We start from the raw sequence: 25,073 nt of genomic DNA on the forward strand, positions 1-25,073 counted from the left end.
GCTTGCTTGTTCCTAAACTCAAGCCTGCAAACAAGGCACAGTGAGTGACACAAAGGGCCACAAAAGGTTTGGCTGGCATGAACAGCTGGCAGCTGCCTCAGATACCATCCGAAAGCTTGGGTTTGGAGGGTCCTTACGTTGATGTCTGGTCCTCCCAGTCGCCTGGGATGGAAACCACTCAGGCCCATGGCTTCAGAGGTTTCCCTAAAGGATGGAGAAGAGAGGACTGTCACAAAGATTCAGCCTGGGTTCAAGGCAAAAGTGGGTTGCTGGAGCCTGGGGTGATTCTTCTTTAGTCCTCCCCGTGTTTGGCTATGGGAATTGGCAGACTCGGAATAAGAGAAGCTGATGAAATCACCAGGTTTGTTCCCTAAAGATGAACACCTCTTTGGGATAGTCCTGACCCTTGGCATCAGCCGAAGGCACTTACTGGGGTAGGGACCGTGGATTTTTCTGCTGTCGGCTTGGAATGGGGATCTAAGCTTGAGATGACCTTGGCCTGGGAGTAGAGCCAAATCCCTATACAATTACGCCTATCTTACTCATAAGTAAATCAATCGGTTCGTCCTCCTAAAGATGCCAGTATGGGAGGAAACGCAAAATTGGCGAGTTTGGTGGAGATCTCGGTGTCCAGGGAAACGCAGCTATTGCAGTGTTTGTGCGCAGCTTTTCCTACCCTCCCTTTATTTTTTTGCTTCAGGGAGCTATTGATGGGACCAAAATAACATTAAATTTTTTCTTTTTCACTAGAAAAAAACAGCTACAAATATAATAAGAACACCAGACTTGTTATTTGCTGGGCAGAAAACATGAAAAAACCCACTAAAAATACTGAGTTAAATGTAGGGGAAGGGTTGGGGGGATAGTGTGTGATCCTGTAATTAAAAGCTGTATCGTACCACATACAGACGCATGCAGATAGAGAGGGAGTGGGAGAGATTAATTTTGTCCAGACGATGCCAGGCGTAATTCTGTGAGAGGCAAGGATTTTACTGGGCACTACCTAGTATTAGACCAACTGCACAGTCGGGTAGAGTTAGGCAAGCTTTCCAGTGCAGGATGATCTCCATCAGGTCTGAGACCAGACCCAGACCTGATGGAGAATGTCTTGCACTTGAGAGCTTGTCTAACTCTATCCTGACTGTGCAGTCAGTCCAGTAAAAGATGCCACCTAGAGAAATCCTTGCCTCTCATGTAATAGCTGCATTATCGCAGGTATATAATTCAGGCATTCTTTCTAATTTCTGAATTAAAAAAAAAAAAGGCAAGTTAGAAAAACAAAGTTGGTTGCATGGTGGTCACAACCCCCTGGCTTAGCTGCAGCTCTGAAACCCTGCTATCAGCCTCCTAGACCCCTTCCTCGGGGACCGGCGTGTGGTAGCAGGTCCTTATCTTCTGTGTACACCAGCACTAGAGGGGGTGGGTTACTTTGCCATCACATTTCATAGATGTTTGCCCTCGGAGAAATGGTGAGATTTGGGGAACCGGGGCTTGCGTTCCAGGTTGTGGAAGAGGGCATGTTGTTTGTGGTTTTTTAGTAGTCCCCAACTCCTCTGCCCGTTCCTCCCCCCCCTGCAGAATGATCTTGACCCTGTCTGGCTCTCCACACCCCCAACCAAACTTTTCCTGTTGTTGCCTCTGCCCTGTGTCCTCCTTGCTTTGGTCTTGTTCTCTGCAGTCTGCCCCATAATGCACTTAAGCTTCTCCCAGTCCCAGCTTCTTGGCCGGGCCACTTCCAAGCTACCCCCGCTCCTCACCCCATCTGTGTTGCTCCATCCTCCCCACTCCTGTCCATGGTTTTCCTGCCACCAGGTTCCCAGTGCTAATATCCTTTCCTGGGTTCCTTGTCCAGCCTCAGTGTCTTAGCCCCCATCCACATGATCTTTAAGCTCCTTTTTCCCAGGCTCCTTGTCCAGCCCGTCCCAATCTCTTCTCGGGCTCATCGCAGTAATTCTTTTCTCCAGACCTATCAGCTCCCAGTCCCTCTGACTTCTCCCTCTATCAGCCTCCAGTCCCCCTCTCTTCCCTGCCTTTGACTCCTTGTCAAAATTTGCTCTCCTGGCACCGCTCCACAGGTCCAGCTTTTGTCCCCATGGCCATTGAATTCAATGTTTCTTAATTGCCTGCAAGGCCTGGGAGGTAATGGGGTCATTTGGGGCACAAGAGAAACAGTCTCCCTGTTCTTAGGTCAAGTGTCCAGACATGGACCCTTTGTCGTCTGGAGCCGTTTTGAGCTGCAGTTGCAATGAGTCTGCTGTGCCTGGGATGGAAAGTCTTGAGACACCTCTTTTAACTAAGTGCAGACTTTTTTTTTCCTCCCCTTCCTCCGCACCTCCAGGGCTTTAAATCAGGCCCAATCTGAGTGGATTTTCATAGGAACAGGAAATGGGCATATCCTTTACACAAAGTCCCTCCTCTGAAGCGTGAGAAGGTTGCCAGGGTAGTGTAACAGTGCATTTTTCCCTGGCCTCTTTCTTGGAAACTGAATGAAATATTTAGGCTGAAATGACCAAAAAAAAAAATTTTTTTTTTTTAAATCTAGTCTCAGGCTGGCACTTATGGGAAAACTCCAGCTCAAGCCTTCCTGTTTAGTAAAATGGTAGTATTGTTTTCAATAGCTTGGTTAAGGTTGTCCAACTTTCCCTTGTGCTAGGTGGCTCTACTGGCTGTGCCTGTACTATTCCAGTTAGAGACTAGGGCCAAATTAACTTACAGTTAAGTGGTCAGAAAAGGCAAGGCTCTCAGAAGTGACTCGGGACTTCTGAATGTGTTTGCCTTGTCTCGCTTGGGGATGCTGTCCAGGCATCTGACTCTTCCAGTGGGGGGCTGGGCTCAGCACTCCCTGAAAAACAGACCCCATTGCAGGCAAGTCATAAATCGTCTGCCCAGAAATCATTAGTCTCTTTTGAAAATCTTAGCCATAATTCTGTAGATTTTGCAGGCAAAAAGGTTGTTGAAAACTGTTAAATGCTGTGCATTTTGCCAGCTACTACTTTGCAAGAAGGTAAGGGAAACCAAAGACTTTAAATGAGTTCATGCTATTTTTAAAAGCCCTGAATACAGTAAATCTCCTTTGCATTACACTTTTAAAGCAGTTTTCTACAAGTATAGGAACTAGAGATGGAGTTGGCAACCGAGTTTGTTTCCTCTCTTTGTTAACTTCACGTTGTTCCCTATAATAATATTTCATTGTTCTCCCCTGGATGGGAGTAGAACTACTTAGCCAAGTGTCATGGGTCCTGTACTGCAAATGGTGAAGTGATTTTTCCTTTAGCCCAAGAAATGAGATCCTGTACCATGCAGAACAAATGGCCTTGCTGTATACACAAGCAGTGCTCATCACATTGTTGGCATCGCCGTAGTTCAGAAGTAACTGTATGGTTCTCTGATGCTATTGTTTGAATGTTTCTATAGATTAAAATCTGTAGGTAGGATCTTAGGAGCTTTCCTCTGTGGCAGTTAACATAAATGCCAAGGATGTTATGGCCAATTTCTTTTACCTTCTGTAAAGCAAGCAAGAAGGCTAAACATCAGAGAACTTGTAGCAGTGGCACTGAATCCGTGAAGTAACAAGGATCCATGACAACAAGCAAACTTTAATAAAAACTTGGTACCAGCAGGTTTTTAGTTATCCGAAGCATGTGGACAGATAAAAACCTAAAACTGCAATTTTAAAAGTAAGGAAAGTAGGGGATACCTTGCAACAGTGGAGTCAAACCAGGTGTGGCTAAAACGAAGGAGAATTTAGGGAAAAAGAACGAAAAAGTTTTTAGCACAAAAGTCCATTTGAATGGATGTGTTGCCTTCTGGAACCGAGAGACTTTTTCCAGCAGCAGGTTTGACAAAGGGAAGGGGAGCGCAAGAGACTGCTGACTGAGGGGAAAGTATTTTGAAAGAAAATTCTTCTGTGGTTTGGAAGATAGACTCTGAGCCATTGCATTTTGCTTAGAAATCTTAATTGGATAATTCCCAGACCAGCCCCCTCTTTCCATTCCAGCTTTTTAAGCAAGGATCAGGTCATGGAGCGGTAGTGATATATGCAGAGACCTCAGTTAAGCAAAGGCTATTATTTTCTTTCTGCAGCGAGTTCCTGAAACACTGCAGATAAAGGAGGAGTGGAGAGCTTGGAGCCAGGATCACAGAAGTTTGGGCTGACGGGGGGGCCACGCTCCATCCCGAGGCAAAGCAGCCCCCTGGCTTTTGTGTCTATGAACACAGAGGCAGGGCAGCTGCCTTGTAGAGGTGAGGGGCACTGTCTATACCATGCCGTTAGCGTGCTTGGCACGGTAGGCACTGACATGAAAGGCATCTGCCCCGAAGAGTTTACAGCCTAAACAAAAGGAGAAATTTGGTCTGGGAGGAGCTTGTTGTGACAGGTTACATCTGATATGTTTTGTTCATAGAAATTTTTTTCCCCCACCCCAAGTTGAAGCGTTTTACTTGCTGCTTTAAATCAGGGTCTTGAATTAAGATGATTTGGCTCATCCAGACAGTAGGATAGATGGTAAGCAGACACAAGTAACTTTTTTACTTTTAGGAAGGATTTGGAACAGTACAAGGTCAGTACAAGTATTGGTGCCCTGCAGGGCAAAGTCTGTTCCAGGTGAAGGGGACATCTTGAAAATGTCTTGCAACCGAGTGGATGGGGGCAGGAGGAGACAAAAGATTGGAAGAAGCAAGTGGTTCAGCAGAGTATAATGCACAGGAGAGGATACTGTATGAAACTGTTTCTGATTTAGATCTGGAGGCAGCATGTTACAGAGCCTTGAAAATGAGGATGGGATGTTGGACCTTGATATCGTATGAGAGGAGCAGCCAGTTGGGAGGCACGGGTCAGGGGATGGGGTCATTGGAGTTGTAGGGCATTTGTACACCACACAGAGGTTTAATTCTCCCTAACTTTTTAAAGCAGCGGTTTTTTAAAAACACCGCTTCAGTTTAGGGTGAAATAAACCCCAGTGTCATGTATACCTGTGTCAGAGCCCGATCCTTACCTGCCTCCAGCAGCGGGGAGGGGAGAGCGAGCTGCTGATGGGCAGAGCGGTCCCTGAGCTTCAGGGAACGTGGGGGGGGAGGTGGAGCTGGTGCTTCCCTCCATGGCAGGAGTGCCACCCCCCAAGTGCCACCTGCCTGCAGACAGCTGGCTCGGGCAGTCCCAGGGAGCACCACAGCTGTGGAGGAAAGCACTGGGCCCCCACACAGCTCAGGCAGACAGGCTCTGGGGGAAGAAGAAAAAAAGATCAGGCTTGCCGCTTTCCTTCTCTGTCTTTTTCCTTCTGTGGGGCCTGCCTTGCCAGTCTGCCTGCACCGCCCCTGAGCCAGTGCCTCCCTCCACAGCTGTAGGGTAGGAAACTAAGCCTCCTCGGAGGCATTTTACTTCGCTGCATCCCAAAGTCATTTAAGGCACAGTTCACCACCGAATGTGCAAACAGCAATGCTATTAAAGCAGTGCAAAAGGCATTTAACCCTCTTTAAAGTGTCATCCACAAATGGCCACAGGCAGGGAAGGTTACTTGATCTGTGGTGCTCAAAGGACTGGAGGGAAGAGAGGTTGGATAGCAGAAAAAAAAAAAAAGGAAGGCTGCAGCAATAACTCAGATAAGGTGATGATGAGGGTGCAGGTCAGAACTCTAGCACTGGGGCCTAAGTAAGAGGTGGATACTAGAGATACTGGGCTCCCTCTTAAAACTAGATAGTGGTTTTTCTTGTTAAACATTTATCTTTCTAGTAAAAAGGAACCTGGATACCTGGCATCTTTCTAGCAGGCATCTTGGGAACAAGTCATCTGGTACCAAGCATTCCACATTAGCAGCATTAGAAATTGCTCTACTTTCCACTATATAGATGGAGTTTGCATAGATACCAACCTCTCCTGCGAGCATATGAGAATCTTAGTTAAAACATTTTCTCTAATGCTGGACAGGAGGAAAAGGCTTGATGGTGAAAGTGTTGCCATGGCCTCTCATTATCCAAAAATAAATCCTGTCGACCTTAAATTCTCCCAAATTACAGCCAGTTAAATGTAGTGCAGTTCAATCAGGCGCCCAGAAGAGGGGTTTTGTGGGTGAGAGTGAAAAAACACTTGTGCCCTTTTAAACTGTGAAAGCATTAACTCAGGCCTCGGACACGTTCATTAGTGCCGCTGCAGCTCTACTCCCTGCACCAGCCATTAGAGGCAACAGTAGTGCTACAATGAAGGTCCTGTTGGGAATGATAATAATAATAATTAGCAAGATAAACATCCAAATGTGTCTTGAAGCCATTCAAAGCACCCACTTTGAATGCCTTTAAGACTCATTTGGATGTTTAACTTGCTGGGAACCTATGATCCCTGCTGACTTCCTGCCCCTGGGCAGGGGGCTGGACTCAGTGATCCTCTGGGGTCCCTTCCAGCCCAAATGTCTATGAAATAATAATAGAACTTTTTCTTGTTCCAGCATAATAGAGCAGTGATCTGAAAGCTGCTTATTACAAAGCAGAGTTATACCTGCTTCAGCTAGACATAGCTATGTGATGGATTTAGTTAAACCAGTTTGGAAGGCCATTCTCTTAAATTGATATAGGTTAGGCTTTTAGGATACATACAGACAGTCAAAAAGTCCGTGGCTGAATCCATTCAGTCTTCATAGGTTAGTCTAAACTGCGTAGATGGAACCTGAGAAGCAAGTGAACAGACATTCACTTTTGGTTCTGGAAATGCAGCCACATGCCTGCAGTGACTCAGGCCAGAAGCTGGGGGGTGCTAGAGCACAGCTCCCTTTTCAGCTGGAACAGACAGCTTGGGCAAAGGCTAGCCCGCCAACCTTGCTAAGCATCCTGGGATGCTGGGAGACTGCGAGTTTAACTTGTATCTGGAGGGGATCTGGGACAGAAGTTCAGTAAACTGATTTAACTTAAATTGGTTAAGTCTGAGATGATCTAGGTTTATTATAAACTGGTTTTGGCCACTTCAGAAGCAGTTCAGGTATACTGAACTTCTGTTGCATTACAGATTTGAACTGGTTTCCGATCACTTATACCAGTTTATATGTAATTGCTGCCCCTAACCCTATAGGTTTAAGTTTAATCTATTGGGATGAAACTAAGTCAACCTTAAACTAAATTAAAGTCCTGTGTATTTAATTTTTTGCAATGACTTATTTAAAACTAAATAAATGGCTCAAAAACCAGGATTGCTTAAACCAGTGCAGCTCTGTAGTGTAGAAAAGGCCTCAGCATCACTGCAATTAAGGTGGCAGCCAAACCGCTGCTTTTCTGGAGAAGTTGCAGGTGCTTCGTTCTTCTAAATTGCGTCTCATTTCCTTGGACTACTGGAAATAATGTTTCATTACCATAATTGCCTCTAATGTGTGTAAACGGGTGAACTGTAAATAATAATGCAGACCAGTGCAGTGTGTAGAGTTGCTTCAGATCTGTGCATCTCAAAATGCTTCTTTCTTGACTGTACATCTTCATGCTCAGGGTGGCTGCAAGGGACAAAATCCTCAATCTTTGGTTCTGAAGTTTCCCTAATCTCCCTTAGGCACGTTGCTGCCAGGCATTGCAGGGTTAAAGCGTGTCCAGGATGCAAGGCTTCCTCCGGAGCCAATCCAAGAGTTCATAACCTGCCTCGAGTGTCATCCCTTCCTGCACTTCACACCTGCCTCCATAAGGAGTTTACCAAGCAGAGCAGATAGAAATCCCCAAATGATTCATATCTTTATGCAGATTTTCAGTTGAAGAAAAAGTGGTGCTTGCTGAAAGCTAGGTATTCCACTACTGCACTTGTAGGAGGTTCTTGGATAATATCAAAAGGAGAACAAGATTTGGATGTGACCTTTCCAGTCTCGAGGGAGGGAAAATCCTAACCCTGACTTCAGGTAAAGAAGGGTGTAAGGTCTCGCAGCCAGTCTCTGATAAATTGGAACTAACATAATCTTTGTCACTTAGCTTAGTTCACACTCCAGGATGTCCTGCTGCCGGAGTGCTCCAGGGCTGTATTGGGGCAGCCACAAGGCATTTGTGGGCTTTATCATTCATTTCTCTGAAGGAAGAAATGAACCTGAAATGCCCGTGGTTTTATAAGAAGTTCTGCTTGTACAAAAAAACTATTTAAACAGAAAAAGGGTAGGAGGAGGAAAGCCTGCTGTTGCTCACCTTTTTCCCTTCTACAAATTAAAAGGTGGTAATCCAGCATTATACTGTGTCACATGATAGTGAAGTAGCTGTTTGCCAGATAGACTTTGCCCCTTCACATACTTTGCTTGGATTTGCTAGTATAATCCCATTTCCAGCCTAGGTACTTCAGCTGTGTAACGTCACAGCTGCCTCCCTGACTAACCAGCAGTTGTGAATATGGACATGTGGCCTGTAAGCAAAGCTAGCTGTAGTATTGTAGCAATAACCAAGTATTTGTGAAACTCAGGGTGCCATGTCCTGGCCTCTTAATTTTGAGTGGAGCTGGAACTTAAGGCCTCCTCCAAAAGAGTCTCTAGCTGTTACTGAAGCAGGGGCTGTGGCACGTACAAGTAGTATGTGGTATCTGAATGTAGCAGTGACACAGATGCACTCATTTCTTCTTGTAGAATATATTCATGTTCTTGTTTAGGCTGCAGTTTTCACTTCCAGGGATCAAAGCTTGGTACGCCGGGCAGCTTGAAGACATCTGTCATTTTGCAGTGAAAATCTGGGCACAGGTGATTTTGAGGGTGGATTTGTGTAGTTCTCTAATCCAGACCTCAGTTTCTATCAGGAGAATCGCTGTTCTCCAAGTAGAAAACAGAAGTATGCAGACATTGAGGTTTTTTCTCCTGGAGCAAAATTACCTGGGAACAACAAAAATTAAATTGCTCCCAGGAGGGCTTCTCCCAGGAGACTGAACGTCTGCATGCTTTGTCTTGGCTTAACTCCTGGGGACCAGGAGGAATGAAGCTGGAGGAAAGACTCCCATACCTTCCTGAGACCAGGGTCACCCTACTTTGGAGAAGGCACAAGGACAGCTAGCTGCTTCCCACACTTCCCCTGGATAAGAAGAGCTGCCCTAGCTTCTCCACACCTGCTTCTCACATGAGTTTCCCAGTGCAAGAAGCAAGCAAGGGCTTGGCCACGCTGCTCCCCCTGCTCTGTTCCCAGGCACTGGGAGCTGAGTGCAAGGAGAGCTGTCCCTTCCTGCTTGCAAGCCTGGCTCTCAGCCATGTCAGCTTCCCTGGCATCCCCCTGCTCCACTGAGTGGGAGGGGGATGGTGATTTAAAAGATGGAGGAGCCTTGCATGTAGAGGCTTTTCCCAAGCCCAGTTTCCAGAGCAGCACAGGGCAGGGCAGGCTGCTATGCCTTCTCAGCAAGGATCCTGAAGCCTTGCTATGGCAGCTGATTCCTGTCCCCCTCCATGCAGTCCTCTGGGTCATCATGCCACTTGACTGATTCTCCAAGGACTGCAGCTGTCCCCAGCTGTCTGTAGCAGCTGCTGCTTTTCAGCAGCTGCAAACTTTACACCTGACAGGCAGGTGAGAGGACAGGCTGTTGAGTAATAGGCTCCTGTAAGGGCCTGAGTGACCCAAGGACCTGCCCTCTAGTCTAGTGCCCTTTCCTGGAGAGCTTGCCTGTGAGGCTGTCCAGCCATGGCGCTAGAGCAACATTTGTATAGTCTGCCTCTCAGGCTGTTTTTCTACTGCAAGAAGTTTCTTCTGGTAGAAGTGACTGTACACAGCTTTGGTATATTTTCTGGCAGCACCCATAATTGCAGTACTTGAAGGAGTGAAATGACAGCAATGTCATTTTGTACAGTACAAAGTGTGCTTCCAGCTCTTTGCATTGTTTTATTTAAAAAAATTTAAAAAGCATTTTGCATACGATTTTGTTACTTATGCAGATCAGTGTCTTAAATGACAAGATGTCCATGTAAAATTCCCCCACTCCTTCCACTCGTCTGTGCTTTACACATAATTTCCTGCTTCTAGGGCTAGGCTTGGTAGGCGTAAACCAGAATTGCTTTTGGGTTGCAAGGAGGCCCAGCTCTCGAGAGTGCTGTTTGTTACAAACCCCATTTGTGTATATTTGTGGTCTCTCTTTCACCGCTGAAAGAAACCAAATGTGTGTAATCTTTGGAGGTGGTTGTAATTTTTTGCTGCGAAAGCACTTTGCAAGGGAAACTTTAATGGAGGCTTCCTGTTTTTGATGTCTAGGCTTAAAATAGAATTGCTAAACAAACGCATCGTAGAGACCCTAATTTCTAAATGGATTTTTAACCCCTTTCGAACATGTCACTGCATGAGTTGGGTTTTTCTTTCCTTTTCAGTACCTTTTCCTCCTCCATTCTTGTAGTTTTCTCCTCCACTGGTTTATGTAGTGAATGTGGAGGATGGTGATGGCCTTGTGCTGAAAGTAACAAGGCAGAAAAGTAGGCAACTGATCCAGCAATGGGCCAGATAATTTAAACAGCCTTGGAGAAAATTACCTGGAAATTCCCTTTTGGTGACATCTCGGTGCTCTAATTTCTGGTGTTTGGCCATCAACCTGAACTCAGTCCACACGCAGTGGAAAACAAATAGGGGTAGAGAGAAAGTGCTCACCAAGGGGCTTTTTGCAGCTGGAAAACCTTTAGTCTTGTTTTGGGGGCAGGGATGGTTTTCACTGACCTTTTGGAAGGGGGGAGAAGGGCTTGTGGCTGAAAGGGAGAAGAGGCTGGAAACCTGAGTCGTCTTCTCAGCAGCCTTGCACGGGTCAGTCAGACCTTGTCTACAGTACAACACAACAACCCCCAGAACAGTAGCGATGGCCATATTATATGCTAATGGACCTTCATTTTGCCAGTCCATTGGATTTGGCCGATCAATACGCTCATAATTAAGGTGGCCCTTCTGTGTGCTAGGGCCTTGCCTCTACTGACATTTTTTTTCCCTCTAAAATGCCCTGCCCTTCACGGCCAGCATCATGCAGACACCACCTTGACAGTGGTTTTGCCACCATGCAGTGAGTGGGTTTAGACAAAGCGGTGGCTTAATTTCTGGGAAAGCCTGAAGAACCTGAGCAGGAAGCACTTCACCGATCCATTCTGTGACCTTCTCCAGCCCGCCCGTGGTGCTTTTCAATGGGTCGCGGGTTCTGCCCAGAAAGGAGGGTGGAGGTGGGGCACCCAAGATGGCGAGCTGGCAAAACAAAAACGCCTGCCTCCAGCTATAACGGGGATGGCTGCTTGCGTGGAGGAGGCATAAGATGAACAGAGCGGCTTTTGTTGCAGCTGTTGTGCCAGGAGTCTGTGCTGATGGGCCCTTCTCAACCTGGAGGGACGTGGGCAGTGGGGTCCCCCAGGGCTCGGTCCTCGGGCCCGCACTGTTCAACTTCTTCATCAGTGATTTCAATGAGGGGGTAAAAAGCCCCCTGTTCAAATTTGCTGATGACACCATGATGTGGGGGGATGTTGGGACGCTAGAAGGAAGCATCAGGCTTCAGTCAGACCTAGACAGGCTACAAGGGTGGATGGATGTGAATAGGATGAGATTCAGCACAAACAAGTGCAAGGTGCTGCACCCGGGGAGGAACAGCTGGCACCATACCTGTAGCTCGGGGAACTCCCCTCTTGTCAGCACGGAGGCGGAAAGGGATCTGGGAGTCATCATTGACTCCAAGATGAACGTGGGCCGGCAGCATGGGGACGCAGTCAGGAAGGCCAGCCGCACCTTGTCCTGCATCCACAGATGCATCTCGAGCAGGTCCATGGAGGTGATCCTCCCCCTCTATGCGGCACTGGTCAGGCCGCAGCTGGAGTACTGCGTCCAGTTCTGGGCGCCGCACTTCAGGAGGGATGTGGACAGTGTCAAGAGGGTCCAGAGGAGGCCACTCGCGTGATCAGGGGACAGCAGGGCAGGCCCTACGAGGAGAGGTGACGGGACCTGAACCTGTTCAGCCTCCAAAAGAGAAGGCTGAGGGGGGATCTAGCGGCCTGTTATAAATTAATCAGGGGGAATCAGCAGGTATTGGGGGAATCGCTATTCCCCCGTGCACCGCCAGGAGTGACCAGGAATAACGGTCACAAGCTGGCAGAGAGTAGGTTTAGGTTAGATATCAGGAGGTGCGACTTCACGGTCAGGGTGGCTAGGGTCTGGAACCAGCTTCTAGGAGAAGTGGTGCAGGCTCCTACCCTGGGGGTTTTTAAGAGGAGGTTAGATGAACATCTTGCTGGGGTTGTTTGACCCCAGTATTACTTCCTGCCATTGTGGGGGGTTGGACTAGATGATCTACTCAAGTCCCTTCTGACCCTAGAAACTATGATGGCCTCTATTATAAGAGCCCTTAGGGATGTGGAAGAGAGCCAGTGGAGCATTGATGGGACGGCGGTGATGTCTGCTCCCCCCGTGACTGGAGCATCTAATAAACACATGGTTTAGCATGCTCTTTTTATATTGTCGTCCTATAAAAGTCACAGCAGGATATCCCAGGCAATATATTTCTGGGATGATGTTGATCAGCGTGGGTATCTGAAGCAACTTGGCTGCCTGCCTTTTTCTGCCTGCCCAAGGCAAGTTTTAATCACCTGGAAGTCTTCTGTCTCTCAGCTTAACACTTTTTAGTCTTCCACGCATCAGAAGTGGGGAAGTTTAACATGCTCCTTTGACACCAGGATAAGCTTTGTAAAGCCCAGCCTTTCTGCATCACCCCAGCCACTCCGCGAAAACGTCAACCCATGACACTACACTCCTCTGGGATTTATTAGCTGCAGCCGCAGAAGTGTAACCTGGTATTACGGTCCTGTTTTCCTGCAGGGAAAGTACAGTGTCCTGGTGGTACTGATTGGAAAAGAGCCATTTGGAGTTGCTTAGAGTTGCAGGAATAAATGACAAAAACAGCCTTCCCCCAGGGAGCAGGAGACGTTTTCCTTAAGGAGCCTGAGGTTTTGGTAGCTGAGGACTTGAGCATCCGGAGGACCCAAATGAACCCAGTGGAGGGAGGCTAACTTTAAGGATACAGTGGCTCTGACTTCATTGCTGTTGAGTACTCTGCCAATGCTTTCTTTTTTTTTCCCCTCCTCACGAGGAATTATTCCTTTGTCTTGGTAAAGATTTTTTTTTTCCCTTTTAAATTTTTCCATGCTTCACCCAGCAACCAAGTGCAATCGAGCCACAAAACTAAATAGATGGTGAGTCTGACTCCCTCTCATAAGAGCATTTGCCTCAAGTGGCTGCACCCTTTTTCTCCACCCCCTTCCACGTTTGAGACGACAGGAGAGTCGGCATTCACTGAAATTCATGCCCTTTGCTTCACCCGGGTACCCGCAGCTCTGTGTTTCTTTTTTTCCAGGTCTTCTGCTGAATAGGTCAGGCAGACTGGACAGCGTGCTCATTGAGCCTGTGCACTATATCCTTTAAGCAGCTGCAGCAATTTATTGAGTGTGATATTACCACCACCACCACCCCCCAATCCCAAGTTCAGCCTGCTGCTTTGGCCAACAGCCCCTGGTGCAAGTGATGAGGTTAAACCTGTAGTTACCACTTCAACTTCTTGGGGCAGGAAATACTGTGCATTTAGTGTCAAGAGTGATGGCCTCATGCAGTGGGTAGGGCAGGGAATGCAGGGCAAAGACTGCCGGGTTGCGATCCTAGTTCCTCCCGTGCAGCTCTCGAGTGCCTCATATGGCAGGGGGATAACAGCTGGAGATGGGCACCAAATGCCAAGTGGGGGTAACGTACTCATCTTCCCAGAGGGCAGTGCCATACCTGCAATGTGGCTCTGTCTGTAGATCTTCTCAAACAGCAGTGCCCGTGTACTTTGCGGCGGGTGGGGTTTGCTGAATATTTGCAAAGCCCTTGGACGTCCCTGGAGGCAGGGCACTGCCTCTATAAAAGAGGCAGACCGCTTTACCCTGCAAACACGCTCTCTTTTTTTTTTGAGGTGCCTTGTTGTGTAGCAGTCCCCGCACAGCCAGCCTGTATCAAGAGGTGCAAAGCCAATAGACTTAAGAAGCCGGTCCCCATGAATGGGGGAGGACAGGTCACGCCCAGGACCCAGCGCTCGAGTTCCAGTAACACAATGCTCCGTGCATCTGCGAACGAGAGCCAACTGGCTCGGCCTTCTGCAGTGATGCTCGGCTGCTTTGGCAGCCAGGCTAATGCTGTCAAGTTACAGTATGCGAGTTGAGTCCAACTTCAAATCTCAGTCTCTCCCTTCGGAATTTGGGGGGAGAATTCTCCGGAGATACTGTGTCATTATTGGCATGGAAAGCAGTGGGATAGTGTTGAGGGGCTGATTATCCATCATGTTGCGAGCAGAGCTAATCAGCAGGCCCCAGATCAGGGTTCCGCCTTTGCAATTGCTCCGTGTAATCGCTGCACGGCAGTTTTGCAAAACCGAGCAGAGCAGAACGACAGCTGGGCAAATTCTGTCCCTAACCGATGTTGCCTTTTCTCCCTTTGCTAGAAGAGAAATATGTCACAGTCCAGCCATACACCAGCCAAGGCAAGGATGAGATTGGGTTCGAAAAAGGGGTCACCGTGGAGGTCATCCAAAAGAACCTGGAAGGATGGTGGTACATAAGGTAAAAAACCAAAAAAAACCCAAACTTGCGGGGAGATCCATTACCGTGCATGGGATTGTCAGGCTTGTGATAAGTAGTTTTGCGTTGGCCTTCTGTGTCATCTTCTGTCTAGAGAAGGCAGGAAGAATTTTTATTCATTGTGCATCCTAGCCAGAAACATGGGAAAGTGGCTTTTTTTTTTCCTTTTTCATTTTTTATGAGATGAACTGTTCAATATTTAAATATTGATTGCAGGAATGTTCTAGAAGCTTGGGCCAGTAGACTTAAAGAAATGTACTGATGGAAAATGCATGCCGTGTTGATTTTTATTCCTTAAAACTAACTGCCTGCCCCCCCCCCTCGATTCCAGTTGACAAGTGGCACTGATCTTGTGCATCATTTTACTGTGCTGCAGCCAACTACAAGGCTCGTATTTTTTGTAAAGTTTCTGGTGAATCTGATTTTACTAATACTGGGAGATGGGTTGTGGTCTATATAGGACAAAGGGCAATTTTAAGGGTATGAGATCTATTTGTTGACTGCAGAATAAGCTGAATGAGCATATTTAGTCACACGCTCATCACAGACTTTTCTTAGTTGCTTGTGAGTGCGAGTTGTGTACAAAGACCAAGGGCAGCTTTTCTCTGGGTGATTAGCTATTCCTGTATTCTCATTTACATGTCATTAAGGGGTGAACTTCAGCTTGCTCTCTTGTCGTACCTGCTATAAAACCTTCACGGGGAGTATTCGGGTCTCTGCTAGCTGCTGGGGCATTTAATTGCTCTTCCATATGAGGAGACCTGATCATGGAAGATGCATCATCTTGGCTCCTATTGATCTTTGTGAGGGACAAGGATGTGCGCTCTGCCTTTGGAGACCATAATACATTTTCTTTTGGTTGCCTGGATCCTTTCAGCAGGGCACTCTTTTGATGAGTTTGCTTGAGATTTACACCATGTGATGGATCTGTCATTTTTCAAATAGCCACATGATAGAAAAAACCCGCTGTAGTGAGGCTCGAACTCTCTGGGAGTTTGTGCATTGGACAAGGACTTGTCTTCCTTAGTCCTCCTACAAGCAGCGTCTCCATGATGAGTGAAACGAGAAGGGTAAATCTGTAACACTCAATGTTGCTGTTCATACTTCTGTAGCTTCAGAGGATTTCTTGTGTTCTGGGATCACAGACCTGAAGCTTGCGTCAGCATTGTGTACAATTACAGCGTTTTATGGGCTTTTACAGATAGGGTTTTATTTTATTTTTTTGGAAAACCATTGCACTGAGCCTACCTGTTGTTCAGCATCCCATATCCCACTTCAGACCTTTTGGTGTTTAAAAGGACCCACTTCTTTCCATAGGGTGTGTGGGGAAAGGAGTCTCTAGATGAATCCTGCTGCCATTTCATCTGTAGTCTAGCACCATAAAGAAACTAAAAAAGTCCCCTCGAGTCCCCCAGGTAGAGCAAATCCAGCATCTTGCTAATGGGATCCACCTTAAAGTCATTAACTTGTTCTACCTTAAAGATGTAATTTCCCAAAATTCCTAGCCATGTGCTGATCCTCATTTCCTGTCTCTTTTTTTTTTTTTTTTTTCCCTTCAGTTTGCTTCCCTCTGGAGTAATTCCAGTGCTCTGGAGCTGGAAAGCAGATGTTACAAGAACCAATGCTCAGACACTCGGAGGCACTTTTTTTTTTTAACATTCCTATATGGCTTGGATCCAACTCTTTTTCATGTCATAGTAACAGGAAGGAGTTTTTGCATCACGCAAGAGGCCAAGTCTTTGCCCTTAATCCCATAACCCTCCAATTACCTTGCAGTCCCCGGTGCATTGAAATGTTTCCATTCCTCCTCCTTCCTTTTCCCCTTTTACGTGAGGACTTGGAAGCGTTCAGACTCTCACGGAGTGTCTTAAACTCCAAGCTGGATCAATATCATTTGATTGAGTTCAGCCTTGGATCTGCCTGTGTCCTGCATGACTATTTTGTGCTGAATAGCTGACATTTCCAGGTCGTTACATAGGCACATCTTTGTCATCATTAGGCGAGCAGCGAAGGTGGTCTCCTGCTGATGGATCAGGATTATCACTTTCTATTGACCGACGAGGTGCTGATCTGTGCTCTTGTTGGCCTGCTCTTTTGTGTCCTGCTGTGGCATGCCTCTCAGACCCTCTGTAAGAGATGTGCAGCTGATGGGAGCATGCTAAATTGTAGTGCTACTTAAAGGAAACTAGGATATCATGATAGGTCTGGGATGGGTTGCGAATTAGGTAAAGGAAGATTTTTGTGACTTAAAGCATAAGATTGGCTTATGTCTCCATCTCTCTGCCCCAACTTTACAGGTCTTCCTATGTGCGTTTTTTGTCATTCAGTTTGTGCCATTTTTTTCTTCCTGTGAAATGAGGGAGAACAGCTGAGTGAAGTGAAGTTTTGTGTCTTTAAAACAAAAAGCCAAGACCCATCTTCATGCAGAAGAGAAAAATATTTATTGTTACCATATGGGGAGAGGGCCAAATGCTTCTGATAGTCATTAGTAGCGATTTACTTCAAGTCCTACTTACTGACCCAACCTAAGAAATGGATCCAATAGGGAGACTCTTGCAGTTATGGCTAGGGGGGGTCAACAGCTCTGCCCTGTTTCCCCACAGCAAGAACCAGTTTGAGGCCATGTGAAGCCATCTGAACCCAACAGGTTGTTCTGACAGTACAAGGCCATGCCTAGGCTGAAAAATGACCAAACCTTCCTAGAGTCTCTACCCATCACCACTACTTTTCTGCTGTGCAAAATGTTACATCTCTCTTGAATGCAGATGACCATCAATGGTTGTTCTTACCTGTGTCCATTGTTTTGCTGTAGGTGACCTTGACCATTGGATCACGCACAGCATGTTTGAGGTCCTTCCTAAACTTACCTGCTCAGCAAAGAGCAGTTTCTTCCAGCAGCTTGTCACCTTTTAAACCAGCAGAGGAAGTGTGTGTGTACACATGCAAGCACGCCCATGATGGCCATTGCAACAGTGGAGGGGTCGTTCTGAACAACTAATCCAGCAGGTCTTTTGGTCATGAAATGGGGATCTGAATCAAAATGTTCTTAAAGAGATGGGCCTGAAACAGAAATTCTGGATCTGAATTTCCCGTGTCTGTTAGTGTTAACCCTGGGGCTCCAGTTCAGACATTTCTACTTAGGTATGTGGTGATGGCTCCTAACCACACTTCTCTACATAACCATCGTGTGACGACAACAACCCCCTCCCCCCCCCCATACAAGAAACCTTATCATGTGCCTGAACAGCTGTGGCTTGGCATGGCTGAAACCAAAGATGTTGGACAGGGCCTCTCCTTAGCTCAAAGTGCGATGGCTGTTCTGCAGGGCCCGAGGAGTGTGGTACATGGGAGAACCCTGACCAAAATCTGGTACGTGGCAAATCTTGAATTTCCCTTCTCTTGTAATAAGAAGCCTTTCCCAGGGCCCGGTATCCCCAAATCTTGCTGTATTGTGTTGGGCATTAAACGGTTGGCGTTCCCTCTCTGGGTGGCCTTCTAAGGATCATTAATGCAGGTTGCCAGAGGGAGCACAACCTGCCTGATAGAAATGTAATGGTCCCCAAATTGCCCACTGTAGTTGGCTGCAGCTCCACCAGCACTGTTGCTGCTCTCACAAGTCTTGGAGGGAGTTGGATTGCATAGTTCTGAATTTCTTACCCTGAGTAGCGGTGCAAGGTGGAGGTGCCCATTGTTACCTTATCTAGAAATCCCATAGCGAAAATCGAGAATAGTCATCTGCAGTCAGTGCAACCAATGTGGCCTTTTTTGCTTTGCTGCCCTAAGCGTCCTCTTCCTTACAATCCCAGACCCTCCAAAAACTTTTAGTCTAACCCTCTGAAGATGTAACTTCTCTTCCTGCCTTCCTCGGTCACCCTCGGGGATGAGCTAACAAGATGGTGAGGACCTGTTCTTTCCTTCTCCCTTGCTTGGAGCCCTCGTGGCCAGGGTCGATGCCATGAGTGAGAGCACAATGTGACTTGCGTCCTTGAAGAAACCTCTGTGCTAATACAAAGGTCCCCATCAAGAAAGTTCCCTCATCTGGACGAGTCACTTGCCTGTCTCCTAATTTCACAGCGCCTTCTGTCTGGCTTCGGTGGCCACCTCCACTTTCCTTAGAGAAGGCTCAGGAGCCACCTTTTTTTAACCTTTTTCATTTCCTCCAGGTTTCCCAAGTACCAAGCACTTAGTGACGTTCTCACTTCATTCAAGCCCATGCTGTAGGTGTCTTGAGAGATGTCTTGGGAAAAGCATGTTTCACTGACTTTTGTAGCAAGGTAGGGCTCCGTTAAGGAAAACGAACTCCCGCAGGCTCATCCCCGCAGCCTAATCTGAAATCCTTGCTGCAGGGTTAGTGACAGCAGGAATTAAGAAAGCCGCCTCACCCAAAGGGCCGGTGCGGGGGGAATGACAACTTCAGCCCGAGGCAGACTGCAGTCAATTCAGCTTTGTGCTTCTGGGGTCGGGAGTCCATTCAGATTTTTCACAACTCAGTTTCCAAATAATTCCCATTTTGGGTAATTTTCAAGTCAAGTGTTGATATGAGTTAGTTTTTAATCAAATAGTTTCTCCACTTGAGGAAGCCACAGTTCATGTTGTTTATGGGTGTGAAGAGTTCTTCGCAATAGTGTTCCTCCTTGAGGAAAGTGGGCTTACCCCACAAGGTCCTCTAACTTGCTCAATCCAGGGCTGTCATGGCCCATGGGCTAGATCTGACTCTCAGCACTGCCTGAAGGTCTCCATCCAGATCTGCATGCTATGTGCCACATGCGTGTGAAACCGGCCCAGACCAGCACATGTGCTGCATGCAGCCCACAGGCCCAATCCAGCTCACAGGACCAGATGAGTCTGGCACCCCAGAGTTGGTCTGTAAGGTGGATCTCGACCCTACCGCCTGCCTAACTTCAGACTAATATAGCTAACAACTTTTTTTGGCACAAGGTCCTGTCCTCCCCAAAAGACCCCAATTAAGGGTGACCTTCCTCTTGGTGTATTAGTCCTTAATTGTGGTAACTTTTGGTCTTTGCATGGCGGGAATGAGAGATGCCATTTGGCACAATGACAAAGGAAGAGAATGGGTTCCTTGGTATTTTGGGGCTCAAAGCATCGATCTTGTCTCAGGCCGCTGGCTGCATGCAGGCTTGGCACAAGCTCTTCCTTATGAGTAATGTTATCCCTGACAAGGGGGGACTGGGTTGATTTTTTTTTTTTCCCTCGAGGCAATAGGTAGCTCCTTTATTGTTACAGCCATTTACAGTTCACTGCTAGTAGAATAGATGGAGATGTTGGTGAATAGAGACCACAAAAATGTATCTGGGAACAGCAAGTGGGAATTTGTTGTTTTCCTCATTGTTTTTTTGCCCTAGCAGCTGTATCTGAAAGGACTGCAAAGGTAGTTTAATGTGGGCTTTTTTTCATATGTGCAGGCATCTAGGCAAAGAGGGCTGGGCCCCAGCCTCCTACCTGAAGAAAGCAAAAGATGATCTTCCATCCAGGAAAAAGAACTTAACTGGGCCAGTGGAAATCATAGGCAACATCATGGAGATCAGTAACCTGCTGAACAAGAAGCCCTCCAGCGATAAGGAAACCCAAGCGGAAAATGAAACGGCAGAGTCCCACATCACCAAAAAAGAAATCAGCTTGCCCATCCTCTGCAACGATTCGAATGGCAATGCCATGATGACCGTGGACAAGCAGGCTTTGAAACTGGCTCAGGGATCCCCCGCTGTAGCAAGGATTGCACCGCAAAGAGCGCAAATAAGTAAGGCAATGCGGTAGCTGGGCTCCCATCATTCATTCACACGTGAGGTTTTATTTATCTGGGTGTGTCAGGCATCTTAGGAGCGGAAGGGGAGAGTTGGAGTAGTCCAGCCCTTTTGTAGAGAGTGAACTCAGCCCAGATCACACTGCCTCAAGTCAGGTCTGTTTTCTAGATGGCGGGATCACAGCCTGGAAGCGTTGGCTCTATAAGGGCCCTGTTTGACTTGTTGCTTTAGTGACTGGCATAAAACGAGAAGGGCACAATTCTGTCTGATCCTGAGCTGCAGCCAGACTCGGTCTACTCTGATGGGAGTTGCTAGAAATCCTTAATGTAGTGGAAAGGTTCTCCCACAAAAGCATTTAATGGAGACAGCTTATCTATTTTTATGCCAATGCCCACATACTCTCAACCCAGAAATCCTCTGTAGAAACTTTGTACTTGACCATACAGTGCACTTAACAGGCTACTCTTTTGTGTTACCCCCTCCTGAAGCTGAAGAAAATGTGGATAGCCTTGGAGGCAGCCGTGTTCCTCCAGAAGACGGGAATGAGTGCAGCAAGTTGCTCCGGGTTCCCCTGGTGGGTTGTACTTGCTGGTGGCTGAAGAAGAGGTAGCTGATCCTGCCCATTAGCTGTCCTCTTTGATTTTTCCATTGATTAAATTGCCTTATGAGTCAGTGAGAGCTACAACAAGCGCTGCTCTTCTGTGTGAGCAAGTCGCTGCTGGGATGCTGGGCAATCCTGTTTGGGAATGGAGGTAGAGCAAAGGAGATGGCAGGGCAGGTGGGTCTCTGAGAATTTGCATGCCGATGTATGGCCCACATCATGCCAAGTCTGGAAAACCCTAGCTCAGTGGTAGCACTGCAAGGCAAGCCAGGGAGAAGTGGGCAAGGGAGAGAGACCTGCCCATGCAGCTTCAGGTGGGCAATTTGGACATAAGTTTGCGGTGAGTACAGGCCTCATTCACTTCGCCAGCCTTGGCACGACTTCCTTTCACCAGCTCCAAGACGACCCTAGTTTACCTTGTTGTAGGGAGAAGATTTCTAAGGTTTATTGCCAGTTCTTCACAGTCCTTCAGAGCACAATGTAACAGGAGTCCCTTGACTAATAATTCTATTAAAACCAGTCTGTCTCTGCATTAGTGCAGGACATTAGGAAGGCAGGGAGCTGGTCTCTGTCCCCCCTGCTCTCGTTTGCTTGCTGTTACTTTAAGTCACTTTAACCACTGGGCTTTGGTTGCATAGTCTGTAAAATGGAAATGTTCCCACTTGGCCTTTGCAAGAAGCTGTCAGAGGTCCTATGGCAGAATACACTATGAATGTTACTGCTCTGACAGCCATGGGGAAACGAAGCACAGGGCCAGTTTCCTTGCTGGCCCCATTCCAAGTGAAGCCAGTGGAGTCAGTCCAGGAGAGAAGATAATCCACTATTTTCAACGAACTGTAGCAGTGGCCTTTGGAAACTTGCTAATTGTGGAATAAATGGTTGCAGTCACCTGAATATCTCTGTTCTCTTCATTGGCAACTTTTGAAGGATTTTAGGTTAGTGCAGTTTATTAAACCTAAGTAAAGTTAACTCTTGTACTTCTTCTTTTTTCCCTCACCCCATAGGCTCTCCAAATCTAAGAACGAGGCCTCCCCCACGCAGAGAATCCAGTCTGGTTTGTGTTGCCTTTTTTATATTTAAACCTTGCAATAATTGTGTAAATACAGCAGGCCCTGGGCATTTCCTGTTCCCCCGTGCAGGGCGTATGGAGACTCTCTTTAAAACTGGCTGTGTGCAATGCAGAATCAGCCCCATGTTCTGGAAGACTTTGCTTTGCATCTTCATGTTGCACTTGGCTAGGTGAATCCTCTACTCCCTTCTCCAGTGCAGCACCTGCTTAAAATAACCCAGTCTGGGAGCATGAAAATGGGAGAGAGAGGAAAGCTGTTTTGTCTTGTTTGTAACTTTTTTTTTTTATATAAACTCCTATAATTTTCTTGAGCGGGGGCTGTAACTTTTCCCCCAAAATACTAATGTGGTATTGGCCTGTGCAGGTGAACCTTTTCTCCCCTTGCCCCTTATGGTTAACTTTTCCCAGGCAAAAGTTGTTGTTCTTCTGTTGGCATAAACCTCCCTTTTCAATGTTGCATGTCTAGTTCAGGAGCCAATTTTATGGTGCTGTGGCTTGTTCCAATAGGAACAATAAGACCCAATTTTAGATCTTTAATTACCCAAGAGAGTGGGTTCAGACCTTGGAAGGAATAACACATGTAATGGCAAATGTGCAGCAGTGTTTGGTTTTGCCGTTCAAGCTGGAAACAAAGTCCTTGAATAAAAAAGCCTGGAGTCTTTACTGAAGAATTGTTGTGAGCTCACGGCATCTCGTTGGGGTAACAGCTCTTGTCAAAACCTTGCCCAGTATGAAATGGCTTTATCTGAATTATAAACAGCATCAAGGACTGAGGAGGAACAGCCCCAGACACAAGAGCATAGAAACAGTACCTGCCTTGTTATGAGATACCCTTGCCCTTCATTTTTCCATGGTCCAAGATGTGGTCAGACTCCTCAACAAAGTGCCAACCAGTTTCTGGTACGAAGTGCCCTAGTCTCAGGAACCATTTGTTTGAAAAAGTTGCCCCAAGATAAGGCATATTTGAGAACTTCACTAACTAATGAGATTCCTGCCCTCTGAATGGGCAAATAGGCTTTTCCCTCATTTTAAATTGTTTTGGAAGGAAAAATTATGAGGAAGTTCAAATTAGGTCGTGAAAACCAGACAGCCTCCTAAATGGAAAAAGGGTTCGGATGTGAAGTGTCGGGACACCTTTACCTGCTCCGTCACATCAGTCTGGTTTCATATTGTACATCATGAGGGCCAGCATTAAAATCCGGATGCTGAGCTGATTGCTCCAGAAGAGAAGATGGCCAAAAAAATCGGTGAAACAGGTTAAGTTTCTTTAGACTCCACAATCTGGATTAAGTCTTTTATAGTTTTTTAAGTTTTTTTAGAAGGCCAAGGCCTTGCCGTTCTCCACTGGATACGGCCATTAAAGATCCTGTGGCTTTTTCATAAAAATAAGGACTTTCTCAAGTATTCTTTGCTGAAGTAATGTGCTGGGTGATCAGGTGGAAGTGGGACAGTGGAAAATGGGAGGGAAGCGCCCCAGTCATTCCTCCTTATGTGTATTTGAATTAACTGTGCCCAGAGGCATGTGCCATACATGAATCTCTCAGTTGTCTTGTGTTATGTGTTTCATCTCTGATTTCTCATCCCAATGTTTTAATCCAGCGAAGAGCTCAACCTGGCTAATGTGTAGCATTTTTCTCCCAACATTTTTTCACTGATTGAATATTTTCAGTTGGACTTTGTGTTGGAAGGTATGCTGTAAACAACACATGCGAAATGTCAAGTGTGTCCCCTGTTTCCTGTTAGCTCAGCTTTAATCCAGGCCATCTTAAAGTCTGAAGACACTTTGTGGTATTTCATCTCATGCTATATTTTCATGTTTGCAGTGCTGAGAGGGATAGTTGAAAGACAGCGAAACAGGATTGGTAAGAGGTGTCAAGCACCACCTCTGCTGAACGCCTCGTGTACCCTGCATTGAAATGATGCATGACTCTTATGACGGGGATACTTTAGAAGTGAAATGAGCCGTGCATTTAATAACGTACCGTATTTAGCTGCCTTTCTTCAATGTCCTGGCTGCATCTCTCGGTTCTGTGTGTGGCTAATCTGCACGTATCAGACCTCTGTATCCAGGCTGTGTTATGTTGTTGTGATGTTGTGTCTTTTAAAGAAGAAAACACCCCTTCAGTTCCTTCTCCAGGACCCCGACTTGTTCTGTCTCAATACTGTCATATCAGTCAATAGAGCTTTAAGGTAATGGCAGCTATAGAAGTGCTGAGACTGATATTTTACCCTGTTTGTCATTAAAAGCAGCTCCAATTAAACTTTTTTTCATTAACCAGCCCAAAAGCTGTAAAGAACATGTAGGAGAAATTGCTGGTTCTTGGCTACATAGAGGAATTAGGCATTTTGGCCCTGTGTCCTGCTGTCCTCCTGCCTCCCTTTTGTCATTTTAGCTAAATGAGTGCTTATAGCATGAGTCCTCTCTGCTGAGGGTTAGTGGGAACGGCACTTGGACTTCATGGTGATGATTAGATCCCTGCTCGTTTGGGATGGCGTTAATTTTAACAAATGGACAGCAGTTCTTGACTGCTTTTAGCATCTCACATACCAATCCCATGCAGTTCCAATGAATTCTGAATATTTAAAGCTGGTGAGATCTGGAGACAGGCCTTTATAGGCCTGTTTCCACAGAAGTTTTTACATTTTAGTATCTTAAGCCATGTGGTAACAACCAGTGAAGCTAAACAAACCAGTGGTGTGACCAGAATGGCCAACTCTGGTGGAAAGCAGTATTTTATACTTGGTGTGAAGGAGTTACTAGCAGTGCACAGAGCTCTGAAAGCTATCCCAGGTATTAACTTCTGTTGTAATAAGTCTGGTGATTATTGCTGGGAGGTAAATTAGAGGTAGGAAGTACAGCTCACCGAGTGGTGCCCAGAAGGTGGCACTGACCACTTCAGCCCACTATTGCTGTTTAATTCAGTACCAATTTGCTTTTTTGAAACAGGGTTTCCAGCTGCCTAAGCCACCAGAACCGCCCTCAGTAGAAGTGGAGTACTACACTATTGCGGAGTTCCAGTCTTGTATTTCGGATGGGATAAGCTTTCGAGGAGGGCAGAAAGCAGAGGTGAGCTCAAAGACTGCAGCAGGAGGTCAGGTGTGGGGGTGCTTTGCCG

General features: G+C 46.6%; 1 protein-coding gene across 10 annotated transcripts in view; it reads left to right on the top strand.

The window, feature by feature from the left end:
* Positions 1-25,073, top strand: part of SH3PXD2A (SH3 and PX domains 2A) — a 324,297-nt gene that overhangs the window by 284,787 nt on the left and 14,437 nt on the right. For all 10 annotated transcript variants that reach the window (XM_090058574.1, XM_090058576.1, XM_090058575.1 and 7 more), the window contains 4 exons: positions 14,390-14,507; positions 19,949-20,283; positions 21,893-21,942; positions 24,905-25,024. In XM_090058574.1, the coding sequence (XP_089914700.1) occupies positions 14,390-14,507; positions 19,949-20,283; positions 21,893-21,942; positions 24,905-25,024 (623 nt within the window). The remainder of the gene's footprint in view (positions 1-14,389; positions 14,508-19,948; positions 20,284-21,892; positions 21,943-24,904; positions 25,025-25,073) is intronic.

This window comes from Crocodylus siamensis, chromosome 7, assembly GCF_052110815.1.
Source record: "Crocodylus siamensis isolate JL-2025a chromosome 7, ASM5211081v1, whole genome shotgun sequence".
NCBI classification, from domain to species: Eukaryota; Metazoa; Chordata; order Crocodylia; family Crocodylidae; genus Crocodylus; species Crocodylus siamensis.